General features: G+C 39.9%; 1 protein-coding gene across 3 annotated transcripts in view; it reads left to right on the top strand.

Annotated features, from left to right (window-relative positions):
* LOC140458097 (IQ motif and SEC7 domain-containing protein 3-like) overlaps nucleotides 1-20,719 on the top strand; it is a 401,191-nt gene that overhangs the window by 348,475 nt on the left and 31,997 nt on the right. The window contains exon 13 of one of the 3 annotated variants that reach the window (XM_072552167.1): nucleotides 6,226-6,780. The exons of the other annotated variants lie outside the window; for them this stretch is intronic. Coding sequence (XP_072408268.1) covers nucleotides 6,226-6,269 — 44 coding nt within the window. The 3' untranslated portion in view covers nucleotides 6,270-6,780. Of the gene's footprint in view, nucleotides 1-6,225; nucleotides 6,781-20,719 lie in introns of those variants that run through there. 3 annotated transcript variants of the gene reach the window in all.

Below are 20,719 nucleotides of genomic sequence, written 5' to 3'. Positions count from 1 at the left end.
CAAGGGGATAAACTTTGTCTATTTACACTATCCGTGATTTTATAAACCTCTATAAGGTCACCCCTCAGTAAGTAAAATGAAATTCAAAGGCTTCTTCTAAGTAGGAAAGGCTGTTCATTCTAACCATTGTGTAACTGCTTCTGCTAAAAGTCCTGATATTGCTGATCCGATAGGCATCCCGTTTATTTGTTTGTAGGTGTTATCATTGAAGATGAAATGGATTGTGAGGCACATGTCTAGTAGTTTGAGGATACTGTCTTTGCTGGTGGAGTTGGTGACACCACGTGTTTCTGTCCTTGGTTCTTCGAACAGTGAGGCCAGTGTTTATTGATGTTCTTATAAAATCACTCAAATCTACTTGATCCATAGGATTTGAATATTGGCGTAGCAGTCAAGCAAATGAGTGTGGTCAGATTTGCAGATTACCAGTTTATTTCACCTGTTCTCGAACAAATAAGCACAAATTAAGAGGAAGAGTAGGCCATTTGGACTTTGAAGATGGCCCTGCCTTTCAACAAGAGCATGGCTGATCTGATTACTTCATATTTTGTTTTACCCCCATAACCTTTCTTTATTGCTTATCAATAATCTGTCTACTTCTGCCTTAAAAATATGTGAAGTCTCTACTTCTACACCTTTTGCAGGAGAGTTCCAAGGATTCTAAACCCTCTGTGAGAAACTTATTTTGCTTTGTCTCAGATTTAAATGGATGATTTTTAAACATTGTTCTAGAATCTCCCAGAAGAGGAATCTTTTCATATCCTTATCAGTATTTTGTATGCTTCAATTAAGTTGCCCGCTTCCTCTTCAACTTTTCAGCAGATATGATTAGATTAGATTACTTACAGTGTGGAATCAGGCCCTTCGGCCCAACAAGTTCACACCATCCCGCCGAAGCGCAACCCACCCAGACCCATTCCCCTACAGTTACCCCTTCACCTAACACTACGGGCAATTTAGCATAGCCAATTCACCTAACCTGCACATTTTTGGACTGTGGGAGGAAACCGGAGCACCCAGAGGAAACCCACGCAGACACGGGGAGAATGTGCAAACTCCACACAGTCACCTGAGGCGGGAATTGAACCCGGGTCTCTGGCACTGTGAGGCAGCAATGCTAACCACTGTGCCGCCCACAAAGGATTGATTTAGATTACTTATAGTGTGGAAACAGGCCCTTCGGACCAACAAGTCCACACCGACCCTCCAAAGAACAACCCATCCAGACCCATTCCCCTACATTAACCCCTTCACCTAACACTACAAGCAATTTAGCATGGCCAATTCACCTAACCTGCACATTTTTGGACTGTGGGAAGAAACCAGAGCACCCAGAGGAAACCCACGCAGACACGGGAGAATGTGCAAACTCCACACAGACAGTTGCCTGAGGTGGGAATTGAATCCGGGTCTTTGGTGCTATGAGGCAGCAGTGCAAATCACTGTGCCACCTTGCCGCACTGAGCCTAATATGTCCAACCTTTCCTCAGAAGACAATATGCCTATTCCAGGTATATTCCAGAAACATAATCTTCCTGCTTTTGCATTTGATTTCCCTAGGAATAATCAATAACATTCTCTTAACTTTTCTCATAATTACTTTATTTTTACACTATTGTTTTGTGATTTATACACCTCCTTTTGCATCTCAGAGACCTGCAATCTTGTAGAATTTAGGTAATGAAATAACTCCATGGAGGTTGATATGCCATCACCTAGTCATTCCTTTATTTACACATGAACAGTCCTTGACTATAGTTCCGCCTCAAATAGAATCAGGCACCAAAGTGGCAATATCGCCGACACTCATCCTTTTGTTTTCCTCTGAAATATAATTTTATTAAACAAATTACAAAACAGTTTACAAAAAACATTTAATGCTGTACACAAGAGACAGCAATTTTACAAGGGAGAGCAGCAGCAAAGCTAGGCCCCAAACCCGACCGTCCAACCATTTTACAGGGAGATGAGGACAAACCTCAAATCCCAGTTCCACTTATGACAAGACAGTGACAATGACATTTGTACATTAGACAATACTGTTACATACAAATGTGCAGACAATACAGACCCAGCAAGCCCCTGTCCCTCCCACCTTCCGACCACTCTAAGGCAGCCCGCCCCTATCCACCTTCCGGCTCTCAGTCCACCCCATGCACTCATCCTTTTTATCTGTCAGCCAGGGCTCCCTGATTGGATCAGATTAACAGCCCCAATCAGGGAGGGCATATTCTATGAGATCCAGCTGGCTGACCTCATTACAATCACTACAGGTAACATGTTTTTTTTCCTGCCAAAATGAACAATTTCACATATTCCCATGTTATACTTGATTTGCCAAAGCTTAGTTCACTCATTATTTTCCCTTTGTAACTTCATTATATCCCTTTCACAATTCACTTTCCTCCCAATTTTTGTCTCATCAGCAAATTTAGCTGGAATACCTTCTCTCTCTTCATTGAAACCATTTATTTAAAAGAATTAAAGCCCCCACTTTTTGTTACACCAGGGAAAGGCCTATTTATGTCTACTCCCTATTTCTTGTTAGCTAGCTAATCTTCTTTCCATGACAATATGCTATCCACAATACCATGAGCTTTTATTTTCTGTAATTATCTTTGATGTAGCATCTTATCAAGTACCTTATGGAAGTCTCAGTTTCAGACGTGGGAAGCTGATGTATTCTGAAATTTAAAGGTGCAGAATCAGCTACTTTGAAAGCTATTGTCCAATGGTAAGATCCTAAGGTTAGTGTGACATTAGGGTGCTGTGGCAATAGTGTGCCCAATAAGTAAAGATAGAGTAGGCAGGAGGTAGGGTGCCAGGTGAGTAGGATGCCAGATGTTTGCCAAGTAGGTAGGGAGTAAGTCAGGTCCAGAGCAGCAAAAGAGGTGTTGATAACCTCAGGTGGGGAACAATAGTATGGGTGGTGATGGTAATGGAGAAAGGGGAGTGATGGGACAGATCCACATCAAGGTGTGTGTGTGTGTGTGTGTGTGTGTGTGTGTGTGTGTGTGTGTGTGTGTGTGTGTGTGTGTCTGTGTGTGTGTGTAGGGCAGAGGTTGGCGGCTTCACAGTGAGGAAGGGAGATGCAGTAAGGGAGGATGTGTCTAGAGCAGGGGAAGTGGGTGTTTGGTCCACAGTGAGACAGAAATGTCAGTGGGGAGGTAGAGAGGGGAATGTCATGTCAGGTTCTTGAGTTCTAAGCTGCATGGTGGAGATGTAGTTGAGGGTCTATGAGTTAAGTGTGGAGTCAGTTCAGTAGTTGCTCAAGAATTAGGGTAGTTATTTAGTAGTCTAACTTTTCCTGAATAATTAATTATTCAGTTAATTTCTTCAATTTAAATGGAAACGTTTGGAGGGTTCCAGGCATGAAGGAATTACACAGCAGGATCTTCACTTTCCTGAGAAGTTCCTTCAGTGTCTGCTGCAGTGGGGATTCTGCAGGGTCCCCACATAGAATTCCCATCTACACAGAAATACTGACTGACTGGCCAATGGAAAATCCAGGCCCATGTGTACGTACAGCAAGCTCTAAATAAATTGTTCTTACAGAAAGCACCGTGGACTCAAACAGCATACTTTTGTGTGACTAAACAGTGCTAGGTAATAAAAGCAGGGAATCAATACATTTTTGAAGTTGAAGATAAGGCATGTGAAAGGTGAATTCTTCTTTTACTAAAGAAATGGAAGAATGCTCACTTTTTACTTGAATGGAAATCAAGAAGTAACTTTACTTTGGGGTGTTTATTGCGAACCACATCACAGCAAGGAAAAGAATGCTAATTCATGCATTGACATTCTTCTCCTGGAAAGTGAATTGCCATGAGGTAATACCAATGATTTCCTTGCTTGTGTATGAATAAAATGTGAGCATCAGTTCATAACTGTGACTGTCCCTCTGCAGCTATACACTTGCAGTACTGAGTGCTTTTCACTGTCATTTATAAATGGTTCCAGACTCAATACTCATAAGAGCTCCTAACTTATTGAGGTGAGAGGCAAGACTAATCTGACACAATTTAATGATTATCCGTTTTTTATTTTCAAAAGTTGGCAGTTAGTCATCTCTAGATACGTGAGAAAATTGCTAATTGATAATGGACTGTCTGATATTTGAACTAGTGCTTGTTTAAATTAACTAAGAGGCATTGTTGAAACATGTACAAGATTTTTTTATAAATTCTGTACTTCAAGCTATTCAGTGACTAAATGTACCAACTGGTGTGGAGCTGCAGTATAACACTGGGAAGGTCCCTGGTGCAAGTCCTGGTTTTGGCTAAGGTAGCAGATCTCAGTTGGAGCTATGGTGGAGATTAATATTCTTGGATTGGAGGGAAAACATGATTGTTATCTGTGCACATGCTCAAAAGTTCCTCTGCACGAATGCTGATTCAGGTTCAGTGACTTGGTCACAGACATGAGAAACAGCTCCTTGAAGTCATTCATGAAACTGTAGCTCAATGTTGACCAGCTCTTCCAGAGAGTAGGAAATGTAGAAGGAGGAAAAGAAAGAACTTCCATTGTTAAACTCATTCAGAACACTCACTAGCTTGCAATAATCAACTGGCCACCGTCATTTATGCACAAATGTAGTTGCTTATTTGTATGCGGTGAGCTCCTGTGTATAATAAAGAGTTAAATAAGCAGTTAATTAGTTTTAGCTGTGGTTATTGAAGGATTGACTAGAATATATTAAATAATGCCAAAGAAACAGCTGATCTATCTCACTAGTGGATTGCAGTGGATACTCCACTAATGCCCATTATGTCAGTGCAACCTGTGGGGGTTCAGAAAGATTTATCACCTGGCTGGCAGGTCCTTTTAGTTTACAGAATTGATAAACTATTCAAGTTGTGAGTTCATTTTCACACTGACAGCAACTTTAACTGAAATGACTGACTTTTTTTTTTCTCTTAAAGCACTCTGAACAATTTAATTACTGAGGAAATTGAGTGGAAGCCAGTCACAAAATCAAAACATATTAGAGAGCATGGTGTACCAAAAAATGACTTTTAGACAGTTTTGAAATATAGCTAGTACACATAAACAACAGGGACTACAGTGCAGCTAAAGGAACATTAACACAGGAATAAAATAAGACACCTTTCAATATTACGATGAAAGTGTGATGATATGATTGTGCCATTCCTTACTTTAGTTAAAACATATGGTAAGCATATGAAAATAGTATTAAAACAGTTTGCACTTCAACAAGGATGGATCAGGGATTAATTGCAGCTTCCAATTATGAGTTTTATCCTTTTCCAGATTTCTGGCATGCTTGGTTTTGTGCTGTAGTTCTTCATATGCCAGTGCTCCTACCTTAGCTGACACAAGCTATTTGGATGGGGTCAGGCTGTTTAACATTCTTTAGGTGGATACCTCAGCCACCACAGGAAGCTTATGTTATAGCTGGCAGTGGATGGCCAGTGGATGGATATTGTGTAATCTCATTAATGTGAATAATGAGCTATTAATATACTCAGAGTGTGAGTGGATAGACATTGCAAGTTGCCAACACTAGCAGATGTCATTCTTGGCTCGTATATTTTCCAGTCGTTTTGTTCAGAGATATTCTGGACTTCTGGGTCAGGTGTGACTTGAGGACTTGAGGTAGGGACATGACCATCATACCACAAGATCCCCTCTCCATTGTTGGCACAAAGATATTTTCCTAATCGGTCTGCTCAGAGATGCTATGGTACACTGCTCGAGCAGAAGAGACTTGAACCTGAGCCTCCAGCCTCTGAAGTAGGGACACTACCACAGCGCACAAGGGACGCAATGGGCCAAATAGCCTAATTCTACTCCGATATCTTGTTGTTTTTATGGTTCATTTAGACTCACCTGATCATTAATTTTCTCCTGATGTTGCTTGTCCTGGAAATCTCCTCCATTAACATTGGATAATTTTCCTTTAGAATTTGCAGAGATTAGAATGAAAAGACAGTGACTATTTTGGTAAACCTTAGTTTTTTACAGTCTTTTTTTGCCTCATCCATAAATCTGTGGCCCTCTGCAATCCTGCAAATTCTGTGTTCTTAGACATTCATTGAAAGAATGACTTTCATTGTAAACCATATTCTTCCTTTGAAATCCTCCAGCCAATGTTATTTCCTAGCTGCAAATGGGTGAACTCCCAATTAAAGCTTGTCAAGTGCATTGAAATAAATGCTGATCATGTCAGGTGTAAATTGTGCTTTACTCTTTTTCCAATTTCAGATCAAATTTCTGCTGTCCTGCCACATCCAGTTACAAATGGATAACTAATCAGAAGAGATGGCTCCATGACATCCTTGTTCCCAGTTATGGCAGAGGCCATTGCATTACAGTGCAAAAGACAAGACTGAAGCATTGGAACCACCTTCAGAAAGAGATGCTGAGTGGATGATCTATCTTGGCCTCTTTCTGAATCCCCCAATATCATAGATACCAGTCATCCGCCAATCCAATCCACTCCACATGACATCAAGAAATGGCTGAAAGCACTGTAGACTGCAAAGGCTAAAGACTTGTACAATATTCTGGTTGTGGTGCTGAACATCTGAGTTCCATAAATATCAGAGCAGCTAGCCAAGCTGTCCCAGTATTGTTACAACATTAACATCTACCCAACCATGTGGAATATTGTCCATTCATGTTCAGTCCACAAAAAAAAGGACAACTCTCCAAACAAAGACCACTCCATCAGTTTATTTTTGTACAAAATATGGTATAAGGTTTCACCCAGATCCTCTCCTGGAATAACGTTTGAGTTCCGTTGAAGAGATGAGATTAACTGAGAGCATTAATGTGGTGAGTTATAATTCCTAGCTCCCTTTTAAGACCATCCCAGATCAGGAGTACCTCAATTCTTTCCAACCTTAGCTTGAGAAAGATAGATTGTTAGCACTCTAAATGCATCTAAAATGAATCTTTCCCAAATTAAAAGGAACCAGCCAAGTATTTTGGCATTCTCCAGAGAACATTTTTAACAAGTTTAAACCAGAATATAATATCCTGAATACTTTTAGGGTCTGGGCTGGTCCTCAGTAATGAACTCCCTGACCAGAGAATACAAAGTTGGTTTCTCAAGTTAGCATTATAGAATGTTATGTGAGAAAATATAAATTCTGAAATATATCTAAATATATTAAAAATCAAAACATGCAATTGCATATCAGGTGGGAATTGTCGATCACAAATAGGTGCCAGGCAAAAGAGAGGAAATACATGCTTATTTATAGAATCCAGTTTTAAATTTCAATTATTGTTTCAGTAATATATTTTATCTAGGGTAGCCATCAATTATTAAACTAGCATTTAACTTAGTTCCCTCAGTAAAGGCAATAGCATTTGAGAGATGAGTGTTTACCAGTTATGGATAGAATCATCTGTGCTGAACCTTTGCCATTTAAGAGTTGGGCGTATGAGCTCAGTATATCTGAAAATCTCTTGTCTGTCGTCCACATTTAATGTATTTCCCACGGCTGCATAGTTAACTTATTTAGTATCTTAACTGTAATTTGATTCAGCCCCTTTCTATTCCAACTTTAGTTTTGATAATTTAATCTCTACTTATGGATCACCCTTTTTGATTTAGATAATTTTATAAAACTGTCAAATTCTGCATATGTTTTGAGCTCAATGATTCTGGGAAAGCTACAGTTGTGAGGATTGTGGTCATTCATTTCCATTAGTCAAGAACTTTAAAATTATAATGTGGTCCTAGATTATAAAAAAAACTCAATTGACAGTTGTCTCAGATTACTGGTATAAGCTCGCTTTAATAAACGAGTGAAGGTGGTTGTGATTATTGGAGGCCAATCATTTCAACTGCAGAACTTCACTCAAGGTGTTATTCAAGATGGTGTCTTTGGCCCAACCATTCCCAGCAGCTTTATAAATGATCTTTCTCCCGAGGTTGGAAATGGGGAATGTTCGGTAATGATTACACAGTCTCCAAGTCAATTTGTAAATCCTCAGAAATTGAAGCAGCCATTGCCTGCTAGCAGCAAAACTTGAGCAGTATCCAGGCTTGAGCTGCTAAATGGCAATTAAAATTTGTTCTGTGCAAGAACCAAGCATGACCTTCTCCATTAAGGGACATTCAAAATAATCTTACTGAGTCATTCAATGGCATTGCCATCACGAATTCTCAATCCTCAATATCATAGATATTATTAATGACCAAAAACTTAAATGGATAAACAAATAATTAGCGAAGCTACATGAGGAAGTCACAAGCTGGGAATTTTGTGGTGAAAGTCTCTCTGAAACCTTCCCCAAACCCACCTACATGACATATCCTGAGTATAATGGAATGCTTGTCTGCATGAGCCCAATTCCAAGAATGCTCAAGAAGGTTGACAAAGAAGCCTGCTTGATCATCATTCTCTTCACCACCTTAAATTCCTTCAGTGTGTACCATTCTCAAAATGCATTGTAGTAAACCACCAACACTTTTTAGACAGAATTTCCCAAAATCATTACCTGTACCACCTAGAAAAGTAAAGGCAGCAGCTGCATGGAAGTTTCCTTCAAGATGCACACAAGTTTGACTCAAACATATATGCTACTGTTAATTCATATTTGAGTTATATTCCTGGAACTCCCATCTTAATAGGCATTTGGATTTACATATGCCACATAAACTACAGCCATTCAGGAAGACTGCTCATTGTCACCTTCTTGAGGGAAGTTAGACATAGGTAATAAATGCTGGTTTAGCCAGTTATGCACAGATCCTGAAAATGAGTAAATAAATAAGAAATGAAATGGATAGTAAGGTGGCTCAGTGGTCAGCAGTGCTGCCTTACAACATCAGGGAACCAGGTTCGATTCTAGCCTTGGGTGACTCTCTGTGTGGAGTTTGCACATTCTCAGTTGTGTGTACATGGTTTTCTGTCAGGTGCTCTGGTTTCCTCCCACAGTTCAAATAGGTGGATTGGCCGTGCTTACTCTGCAGTGACCAGGTATGTTTAGACAAGATGGGTTAGCCATAGTAAATGTATGGTGCGATGCTCTTTGGAGGGTTGATGCATAGTCAATGGGCCAGATGGCCTCTTTCCACACCTTTTGGAAAGTCATAGCTCAGTCAAGATTATTGATATAAACCTCCATTTTCTTGGCTCAGTAAGCCACTGGCTTACGTGCTGTGAAATAACAGTGAAATATTAATCAATCTGTTTTAGTCTGCCACATTTAATCATTATAGTATTGATCAATTTCAGTAGACAGTAGAGAGGAGTCAGTAATATTAGACATGACTAATAACTCAGTAAGGAATGCAAAATAAATCCCTTCACAAACCAACAAGTTCCATTATGTAATACCTTTAACATAATAAGGTATTACACACTGCTTCACAGAAAAGTTGTAAAAAAAATTTGACCGAGCAAACTAAGGTGACATTAGGTCAGAGGTTTTAAGGACTTCCCTAAGGAGGAAAGGAAGATAGAAAGACAGAAATATTTAAAGGGAGAATTCTTGAGCATAGGGCTTTGTGAATCTCACAAGTTTAGTGCCACACCAGTTCCAGCTGAAGATATGGCTACCAATGAAGGAAATAAGATCAAAGATGTTCTAGAAGTCTGAGTTAGATATCTCAGAGGATTGTGAGGCCGCAGCAATAGGAGGTGAGGCATAAGAACTTAAGAACTAGGAGCAGGAGTAGGCTGTCTGACCTTTTGAGCTTGCTCCACCATTCAATAAAATCATGGCTGATCTTTTCATGGCCTCAGCTCCACTTACCCGCTCTCTCACCATAACTCTTAATTCCTTTACTGTTCAAAAAATTATCAGTCTTAGCTTTAAAAACATTACTCAGGAAGCCTCAACTACTTCATTGGGCAGAGAATTTTACAGATTCACAACCCTCTGGGTGAAGACGTGCCCTCTCAATTCAGTCCTAAATCTGCTCTCCCTAATCTTGAGGCTATGCCCTCTTGTCCGAGTTTCACCTGCCAGTGGAAACACCCTCAAATCATAGTCCTTTTTACTATTATTCCTACCAAAATTGGCATGGAGTGTTTTGAAAACAGGATGGATATGTTAAAATTGCGACATTACTTGGGGGGTCTGTTATCTCAGGGGTGATGGGTGGTGTAGTAGAAGAATATGAATGAGCTCAGATTAATGGAGGGTAGAATGTAGGAAACCAGGCAGGTCTACACATCCTACGTCATTAAACTGCCAATAACAATTGCAGGGAACAATCAAGAAACACTAATGGAATGTTGGCTTTTGCATCTTAAGGACCAGAATATAAAGGGATACAGATCATGTTGCAAATATAGAAAACTCTTGTTCGACCACTTAGAATTTAACATGTGGTTGGGTTTCATGTTTTGCCAACCAAACAGTCAGGTGGGAAATGTATCTCTCCATGTGTATTGTCATATGCATTCTGGGTATCAGCTGCCCTTCAGTTATTCAACTCAGGAATTTTAATTGACTTGGAGATGGAACTTCTGACCCTCACTTTAGTGGAAATTCTGCCTCGGTAGGTCTTTAGTCCCAGTAACACAACTGGGAGACACGGGCACCGCTGGTGCTACAAACAGTCCCACAAGACTGAATGCTGTAACCCATATCACCCGATAAACTTAATATCTAATAAAGGGACTGGGAGGTCTGTGGGTTGGGAGGGGTGCTGGTGAATGAGGACCCATGATGGTAAGACCAGTTTGGGAGACAGCATCTAGAGAATTTCCCAGTCTTGAAAGGAGAGCCAACCGAGGAGGTGCCCACAACCCAATGGTCTGAATGACAGGATTGAATGTATTTAAGCTCATTTCTGAGTCAGAAATGATGTCAATGTTGTGAACAATCTGTTTCACCCTAATTTCCAGGCAGAGAGTTGATGTTGGAGTTGCTGGCTAAGGAACATAGTTTGCAGTAGAGACTGAAGAGAATGACTGAAGAGCAATTTCCTTCCATGAACTATTGGGAAGACAATTGCTTTGGTCTTCCTAATACTTAAACTGACCCCTCAAGGAGTCCAAGTTGCTATGGCCACATTCATGTTATACTCTCAACTTATGACTGGCAATGGTGCAGAGCCCAGGTTCCTTTCCATTACGTGGCTGATCAGGATTCTGCACTTAGAGTCATAGAGTCATAGAGATGTACAGCATGGAAACAGGCTCTTTGGTCCAACCTGTCCATGTCGACCAGATATCCCAACCCAATCTCGTCACACCTGCCAGCACTCGGCCCATATCCCTCCAAACTCTTCCTATTCATATACACATCCAAATACCTCTTAAATGTTGCAATTGTACCAGCCTCCACCACATCGCCTAGCAGCTCATTCCATACACGTACCATCCTCTGCGTGAAAAGTTGCCCCTTAGGTCTCTTTTATATCTTTCCCCTCTCACCTTAAACCTATGCCCTCTAGTTCTGGACTCCCCGACCCCAGGGAAAAAACTGTCTATTTATCCTATCCATGCCCCTCATAATTTTGTACACCTCTATATGGTCACCCCTCAGCCTCCGACGCTCCAGGGAAAACAGCACCAGCCTGTTCAACCTCTCCCTATAGCTCAAATCCTCCAACCCTGGCAACATCCTTGTAAATCTTTTCTGAACTCTTTCAAGTTTCACAACATCTTTCCGATAGGAAGGAGACTAGAATTGCATGCAATATTCCAAAAGTAGCCTAACCAATGTCCTGTACAGCTGCAACATGACCTCCCAACTCCTGTACTCAATACTCTGACCAATAAAGGAAAGCATACCAAACACCTCCTTCACTATCCTATCTACCTCTGACTCCACTTTCAAGGCACTATGAACCTGCACTCCAAGGTCTCTTTGTTCAGCAACACTCCCTAGGACATTACCATTAAGTGTATAAGTCCTGCTAAAATTTGCTTTCCCAAAATGCAGCACCTCGCATTTATCTGAATTAAATTCCATCTGCTACTTCTCAGCCCATTGGCCCATCTGGTCCAGATCCTGTTGTAATCTGAGGTAACCCTCTTCGCTGTCCACTACATCTCCAATTTTGGTGTCATCTGCAAACTTACTAACTGTACCCCTTATGCTCGCATCCAAATCATTTATGTAAATGACAAAACGTAGAGGACCCAGCACCGATTCTTGTGGCACTCCACTGGTCACAGGGCTCCAGTCTGAAAAACAACCCTCCACCACCACCCTCTGTCTTCTACCTTTGAGCCAGTTCTGTATCCAGATGGCTAGTTCTCCCTTTGTTCCATGAGATCTAACCTTGCTAATATGTCTCCCATGGGGAACCTTGTCGAATGCCTTACTGAAGTCCATATAGATCACATCTACTGCTCGGCCCTCATTAATCCTCTTTGTTACTTCTTCAGAAAACTCAATCAAGTTTGTGAGACATGATTTCCCACGCACAAAGCCATGTTGACTATCCCTAATCAGTCCTTGCCTTTCCAAATACATGTACATCCTGTCCCTCAGGATTCCCTCCAACAACTTGCCCACCACTGAGGTCAGGCTCACTGGTCTATAATTCCCTGGCTTGTCTTTACTGCACTTCTTAAACAGTGGCACCATGTTTGCCAACCTCCAGTCCTCCGGCACCTCACCTGTGACTATCGATGATACAAATATCTCAGCAAGAGGCCCAGCAATCACTTCTTTACTTCCTACAGAGTTCTCGGGTACACCTGATCAGGTCCTGGGGATTTATCTACCTTTAACCATTTCAAGGCATCCAGCACTTCCTCCTCTGTAATCTGGACATTTTGCAAGATGTCACCATCTATTTCCCTACAGTCTATAATCTTCCATATTCTTTTCCACAGTAAATACTGATGCAAAATATTCATTTAGTATCTCCCCCATTTTCTGTGGCTCCACACGAAGGCCGCCTTGCTGATCTTTGAGGGGCCCTATTCTCTCCCTAGTTACCCTTTTGTCCTTAATATATTTGTAAAAACATTTTGGATTCTCCTTAATTCTATTTGCCAAAGCTAGCTCATGTCCCCTTTTTGCCCTCCTGATTTCCCTCTTAAGTATATTCCTACTTTCTTCATACTCTTCTAAGGATTCACTCGATCTATCCTGTCTATACCTGACATATGCTTCCTTCTTTTTCTTAACCAAACCCTCAATTTCTTTAGTCATCCAACATTCCCTATATCTACCAGCCTTCCCTTTCACCCTAACAGGAATATACTTTCTCTGGATTCTTGTTATCTCATTTCTGAAGGCTTCCCATTTTCCAGGCGTCCCTTTAACTGCGAACATCTGCCTTCAATCAGCTTTTGAATGTTCTCGCCTAATACCATCAAACTTGGCCTTTCTCCAATTTAGAACTTCAACTTTTAGATCTGGTCTATCCTTTTCCATCACTCTTTTAAAACGAATAGAATTATGGTCGCTGGCCCCAAAGTGCTCCCCCACTGACACCTCAGTCACCTGCCCTGCCTTATTTCCCAAGAGTAGGTCAAGTTTTGCACCTTCTCTAGTAGGTACATCCATTTCTCTTGGAAAGACTAATAACTTGATACTCAATTTGCAAACTTTATTTGGCCATTAAATTCTGGAGTGAGATTTATGTGTCAGTCACCGTAATATTATGCAAATCCTCATCAAGGTATAGAGTGGTGTAGCTGATTCTGAGACAATGGTCCTGAATCTAAACCAATGAAACTATGATGGTAGTTGGTTATGATAGCTTGGAGAAAGTTGCTGAAAGGAATGATGCTGGAAAGGGAATGGCTAACATTCAAAGAGTGCATGGGTGAACTGCAGCAACTGCTCCCTCCTGCCTTGTGTAAAACTCAAATGGAAAAGGTGGCAAAATCATAGGAAATTAGACATAGGAATAAACACAGAAATTGGCCAGCAATACGGACCTGAGGATTGGGAGCAATTTAAAATTCAACAAAGGAATTGATTAAGGAAGGGAAAATAGAATGCAAGAGTAACTTTGCAAGGAACAAAAAATCTGATTATAAAAGTTTCTATTGGCATGTGAAAAGAAAAAGATTGGTGTAGACAAATGCAGCTTCCTTATAGTCAGAAACAGTGGAATTTATAATGGGACAAAGAAATAGATGATCAACTAAATACATACTTTGGTTCTATCTTCATAAAGGAGGACACAAACAATATGTGAGAAATGTTGGGGTACACAGGGTGTGGTGAAAGTGAGGAACTAAAGGAAATTAGTATTAGTAGGAAAATGGTGTTGGGGAAATTGATGAAAAGGCAGTCTGATACACCCCCAGAGCCTGATAATCTACATTCAGCGTACTTAAGGAAGTGGCCCTAGAAATAGACTCTGGAACACTTCCTATAGATTGAAGAGTAGCTACTGTAACCCTTCTATTCAAGAAGAGACACAGAGAGAAAATAGGAACGAGAGATTAGTCGGCCTGATATCGGTGGTGGGCAACAATGCTTGAGTCTAAACATGTTGAAAACAGTGGCACAAACAGAGTCAACTTGGATTGGTGAAAAGGAAATCATGCTTGACAAATCAAATGTAATTCTTCACGAATGTAACTGGTAGAAATGATGAGGGAAGACACTGTTTTATCTGGAATTTCAGGGGCTCTTGACAAAGTCCCAGAAAAGAGATTAGGGTCAAATTAAAACACGTGGGATTGGTAGTGAGTAATGACATGGATAAAAAACTGGTTAACTGGTAAGAGAACAAAGAGTAGCAATAAATGGGATGTTTTCCAAATGACAGGCAGTGACTTTTGGGGTACTGGAAGGATTAGTGCTTGGAACCCAGCTACTTACAATTCTATATTGATGATTTTGATGAAGGGAATAAGTGTAATATCTCCAAATTTACAGATGATACAAAGCAGGGTGGGCTGGTGGAGGGGCATTGGGGAAGTGAACTGTGTGGAGAACGCAGAGATGCATCAGTGTGATTTGGAAGCTGAGTGAATGGGCAAATGTATGACAAATACAGTATAATGTAGATAAATGTGGATTATCTACTTTGGTAGCAAAAATTGGAAGGCAGATTATTATCTGAATAACTATAAACTGCAACAAGATCTACCAATCCTCATACACCAATAAAGTAAGCATGCTGATGAAGCAAGAACTAAAGAAAGCAATGGAACTTTGGCCTTCATAGTGAGGGAATTCGAGGACAGGGATAGGGCTGTCTTGCTGCAATTGTACAAGGCTTTGGTGAGACCACGCCTGGAATATTGTGTGCGGCTTTGGTTTCCTTATCTATGGAAAGATGTTCTGGCTATAGAGAGAGCGCAGAGAAGATTTACCACACTGATTTCTGGAGTGGCTGGACTGATGTATGAGGAAAGGTTGAATTAGTTAGGATTATATTTGCTAGAGTTCAGAAAAATGAGGAGTGGGGTCTCATAGAAATCTATAAAAGTTCTGATAGGATTAGACAGGCTAGATGCAAGAATAATATTCCCAATGGTAGTAGAGGTTAGAACCAAGGCTCACAGTCTACAGAAATGGGATAAACCATTTAGGACTAAGATGAGGAGAAATTTCTTTATCCAGAGTCATAGGGTCATATAGACATCCAGCATGGAAACAGACCCTTTGGTTCAACTCATCCACGCCAACCAGGTATCTTAGATATATCTAGAGAGTAATGAGTCAGTGGGATTCGCTACCTTAAAAAGCAGTGTTCAATGATTTTAAGAAGGATTTGAATATAGCACTTGAGGCTAAAGGGCCACAGGATATAGTGGAAAAGCAGGAACAGATAACTGAAGTGGATGATCGGTTGTGATTATAATGAATGGCAGAGCAGGCCCTTTGGGCTGAATGGCCTATTTCAGCTCCTATTTTTAAAATTTTTATGAATCCAGAGCTTCTGGCTTAGAGTGTGAGACTGCTGCTCCACAAAACCACCACATCCTGGTGAAAAGCATGCTTTAATCTTATTAATTGCATTAAATCAGTTCCCCCCCCCCACCCCCGCCATCAATTATTGACCCCTTTGATACTGGAATATAGATCCTTCTTATTCACTCTGTCTAGGCTCCTCAATGTTACGCCTCAGTTAAATCTACCTTTAGCCTCCGTTGTTCCAAACAAAACAACTTCGGCCTATTTTCATAGCTGCAATTTTCTAATCGTACAGCATCTTCATAAGTTCTGTAGCCTCTCTAGTGTGATCCCATATTTATGGTAATGCAGTAACCAGATCTGTATCCAGTATTTTTAACTGTGGCTATAACTAGTGTTTTGTGCTTTTCTAACACAACCTCATTACTGTATTAACTGCCTTGGGTAATGAAAAAACTAACCATTATGAATCATAAGACGTGGTTGGGGTAAATAACATAGTTGGATTAAATGGGAAGCTAAATAAGTACATGAGGGAAATAAAGGAAGAAAATAATATATTGAATAGATGAAATAAGTTAGGTGGAAGCTTATATGCAACACAAACAGCAGCCAGACTGTATGACCTATTTTGTTGCTATCAAAATTCTACGTCTGTAAGTATTTGGAAGAAGGCTTTCTTTAGAATTTTCCACTTCCGTACCCAAATGCAGGCTGTGCCTCGGTTGTGAACAGGTTCCGTGCTGGAGTCGCAAGTCACTTTTTATACAAGTCAGAATGCAATGCAGGACAATATGAAAGAGCTGTTCATAAGTACAGGAAGCATTCCAATGTTGGATCTTTAAAATTATACCCCTGTATGCGATCACATTCGTAAGTACGAGCTTTCCTAAGTCATGCATTTGTAAATCCGGCATCCCAGTAAAGGTAAAATGTCTTGCTGGACACATCTATTTCCATCTTCTTTCCAGTTTTTACATTTCGTTTCCTATTTTGTCTTAACCTCCCTGATACAGGAATATCGATCCTTCTTATTCATTCTGTCTAGGCCCCACATTATATTACACCTCAGTCAAACTTGTCTTTAGTATCCTTTGTACCAAGTAAAACAACCTTAGCCAATCTTCATAGCTAAAATTCTCTAATCATACAGCCGCCTCGTAATTCTATACCCTCTCTAGTGCAATCACATGTTTATGGAAATGCAATAACCAGATCTGTCTTCAGGTCATTCCTGTGTGCAAGCCCAGTAACTAAGCATGAAGACCTTATTTGATTATGGTGGATGTCAGAACCCAAGCCAGATGCTATCCTTACTTTTCATCAGGAAGAACAGATTGTAATTTTCTACATTCACTGGACAGTAATTAAGATGAACATGGTCATTTTACTATTACCATGGCATGGGACATAGTCCTCAATTTTAATGTTCCATTTCTATACACATCCAGAAGTCAAATCATAAGTTGTTCTGCTGTGTCTGAATTAATATTCCACCTCAATCATGGAGCTGTCTGCACTGCATCCATCTCTATCCATATTCCTCGCTTCCTCACCCTACTCAAAATCAAAGTGGAAATTCTTAGCAATGACCTATGTTCCTTTCAGATGTTAGAAAGAAGAGATGTGAAAATACGGTGATTCATGGTAATAACTCTCATGACATTTTCTCATGTTTTGTTTTTAATGGAGAGAAATTTTTGGAAAATGTATGCTGAAATTGCAATGGTATTCCTGGTGGATGAAGTTCTGTTCTTGGAGCACAGGTTATAACTTTAGATTCTTTAGTTTATTTTGACAAACATGGCAAAGGGCACAGAGTGGTAACTGGTGCAATGATACAAGTTGTAACTTGTGACATGGTTTGAAATCTGTGCTAATGATATGCATGAAATTAAATGGTCATATGCAAAACAGAAACATCAACTTATGTATTTTCACTTTTATTATTTTATTCTTGGGAGGAAAAGAATTCTGTTTGTGGTTTCATGATGACATTGAAAACCATGATTGAATCTGCTCCCACCATCTCTTAGGCAGTGGATTCCAGATCCTTAGCACTCGCTATGTAAAATACATTTTCCACATTTAGATTTTTGGCTAATCATCTTAAATAAGTGTCCTCTGGTTCTCAACTTTTCTTCCAATGTGAACAATTTCTCTCTATCTGTTCTGTCTCAACTTCTCATGATTTTGAACATCTCTAACAAATCTCTTTTCAACCCTCTCTTAAGAAGAGCAATTCAAACTTCTCCAATCGATTCTTGGTTCCATTATCATTAATATTTTCTGCAATCTCTCTAAAGCCTACACATCTTTCCTGAAGTGTAATGCTCAGAGCTATACAAAATACTGCAGGTGAGGCTGAACCAGAAGCAGAGTTTTACAACTGCTCGTAATACTTGCTTCCACATTATGCCAAGCCAAGGATTTCTTTTGCCAATGTAACCACTTTCACCATCTTCAATATTTTGTGCTCATGCCTCTTGCATTCTCTGTTTCTGTGCTTGATTAAAATTGTCTCCTTTATTTTGCATTGGCTCTCCTCATGCTTCCTGCAAACATGCATTATATCATCATTCTCTGAATTAAATTTCCTCTGTCATGTTTCTGATTATTTCAAAGCCTGTCTCTCTTTGAAGTCTGTCTCTAGCCTCCCCTTACATAAATGCAAGCTCCTCCTTTAAAGAAAATTGATAAATGCCTGCTAGAGAATTAATAGACTGCTTTTTGCATATGTTTCATTAAGTCAACATTGTGACAATACTTTGATATAGCCTGTAACATGCAAAATAATCAATCATACATAAAAAGAACAAATTCAAATAAGAACTAAACTGTGAAGTTTTCATGATATACACAAACTACTTGAGCAATATCCAACATTACCAACTGGATTACAAACTTGTAGTTGTATTAGAATTCTGCAGAATCTGACAGTTGCTTATTCAGTTCACCAATAATTCTCTACCTCTCACACTATAACTCTGGCATTATTTTTGCTCTGCATTATGTTTTGTGCTTATTGGAAGCTACCAGCTCTTTCTCAATATTCTGATTGTATAGTATTGCCAGAGAAATGTTTCAGGAAGATGTTTCCACGATTCTGAAGTTCACTTTAGTTCTCTGTAAATGATTTTGAAAAGAAACAATTATGGTGATATTCTTTCTTAGCAACAGAAAACGTATGAACTTTTCCCTGGGGTCGGGGAGTCCAGACCTAGAGGACATAGGTATAGGGTGAGAGGGGAAAGATATAAAAGAGACCTAACTTTTTCACACAGAGGGTGGTACGGGTATGGAATGAGCTGCCAGAGGAAGTGGTGGAGGCTGGTACAATTGCAAAATTTAAGAGGTATTTGGATGGGTATATGAATAAGAAGGGTTTGGAGGGATATGGGCTGGATGCTGGCAGGTGGGACTAGATTGGGTTGGAATATCTGGTTGGCATGGATGAGTTGGACTGAAGGGTCTGTTTCCATGCTGTACATCTCTATGACTGTATAATTGTTCAGTAGCTAAAGTCAAGTACATTTCCTTCACTCAAATAGCAACATTCTTACTGTTGATACATACAGAGAAGGGGAGGATGTACTTGGTGATATATCAATACAGTGATCCCCATCTTTGGGCTTATTGACAATTAGTAACAGGAACCCACATGGCACTCAAGTAAAATGCTTCTTACAAGCAGGAATAGAAGATGGGAGACCTAAAGCAATGCAAATATGAACAGTTAATTGGCATAATTAGCTTGTTTGGCATGAGGCACCGTTGAGTATTCAGTCAGGAGGAACAGAGTGATCAGAGTTCATTATGCTAAACTATTAAGACATGTTAGTGAATTGAATTTTTACACTCATGAAATTATACTGTTTCCTAGATGTTTTTCACATTATGGAGCATGTGTATGGGATCCACTTCAGTACAACAGTTTGAGTCCTGAATAGTTAAATAGCCTGATTATATCTTCTAGGTGATATCCCAAAATAAACAAGGTCCAAGTTCATTGTCCTCAGCATAGTAAAGAAAGCAAAGATTCCATAATACTTTGTTTTAATCTGCCTTCTCCCTGTATTTTGCTTGAGTATACATGTGATTTCCAAGGACAACGGAGGAGCTGGAGAAGAGGTGGAGGTGAAGTCGTAATATTCCTAGACTAGTAATCCCGAAGCACAGGGTAATGTTTTGGGACGATGGGTTCAAATCCCAATAAGGCAATTTGAATTCAACAAAAATCTGGAAGTGGGGGAGGAGGAAACAAAAGGCTAGTCTATTCGCAACCATGTGGCCACTGTTCATTGTCATAAAAACCCCTCAGGTTCACTGATGTTTTTTAGGGAAGGGAATCTGCCGTCCTTACCTGGTCTAACCTTTGTGTGGTTGCAGACCCACAGCAATGTAGTTAACTTTTAACTGTCCTTTGGGCAATTACAAATGGGCAATAAATGCTGGCCACCAAAATGGCAATATCCCATGAATGAATTAAAAACAAAAGCATCTTCCATCTTACTACCGCTTTGTTCTACTCCGTTAATGACTAGGAAGAATTCACTTTTCAGATATTTCTAAAAAAAATTTCCATCTTGTTAATTAATTGTTCTCATCTTACCTCCAATCTTCAGTTTTTCTCTTTACTCACAATGAAAACACATTTCCATGGTTTTCCTACATTATATCTTTTTTTTAAACTTTCCACACATTTCTGATTATGGTACTTTGAAGAGTCCTGAGCTGAATGTGCACATTTCAAAACTATGTTCACTTGTTATGGTTTTGTTCGACATGTAGTACTGTTTAATTTTCCATTCTTTAGTTTCTAAGCGATAGATCTCTACTAGAGAGAGAATAAATACCTAACTCTTCCCTGGTGCTATCCAGTATTGAAATGTTGGAGGCCACCAGGAGCTGTACTAGTTTGGTGGGGAAAAGGGTAAAACTTTGTGCC

The sequence above is a fragment of the Chiloscyllium punctatum genome, chromosome 32 (genome assembly GCF_047496795.1).
Source record: "Chiloscyllium punctatum isolate Juve2018m chromosome 32, sChiPun1.3, whole genome shotgun sequence".
NCBI classification, from domain to species: Eukaryota; Metazoa; Chordata; class Chondrichthyes; order Orectolobiformes; family Hemiscylliidae; genus Chiloscyllium; species Chiloscyllium punctatum.
This window is presented reverse-complemented; position numbering and strand designations above follow the sequence as displayed.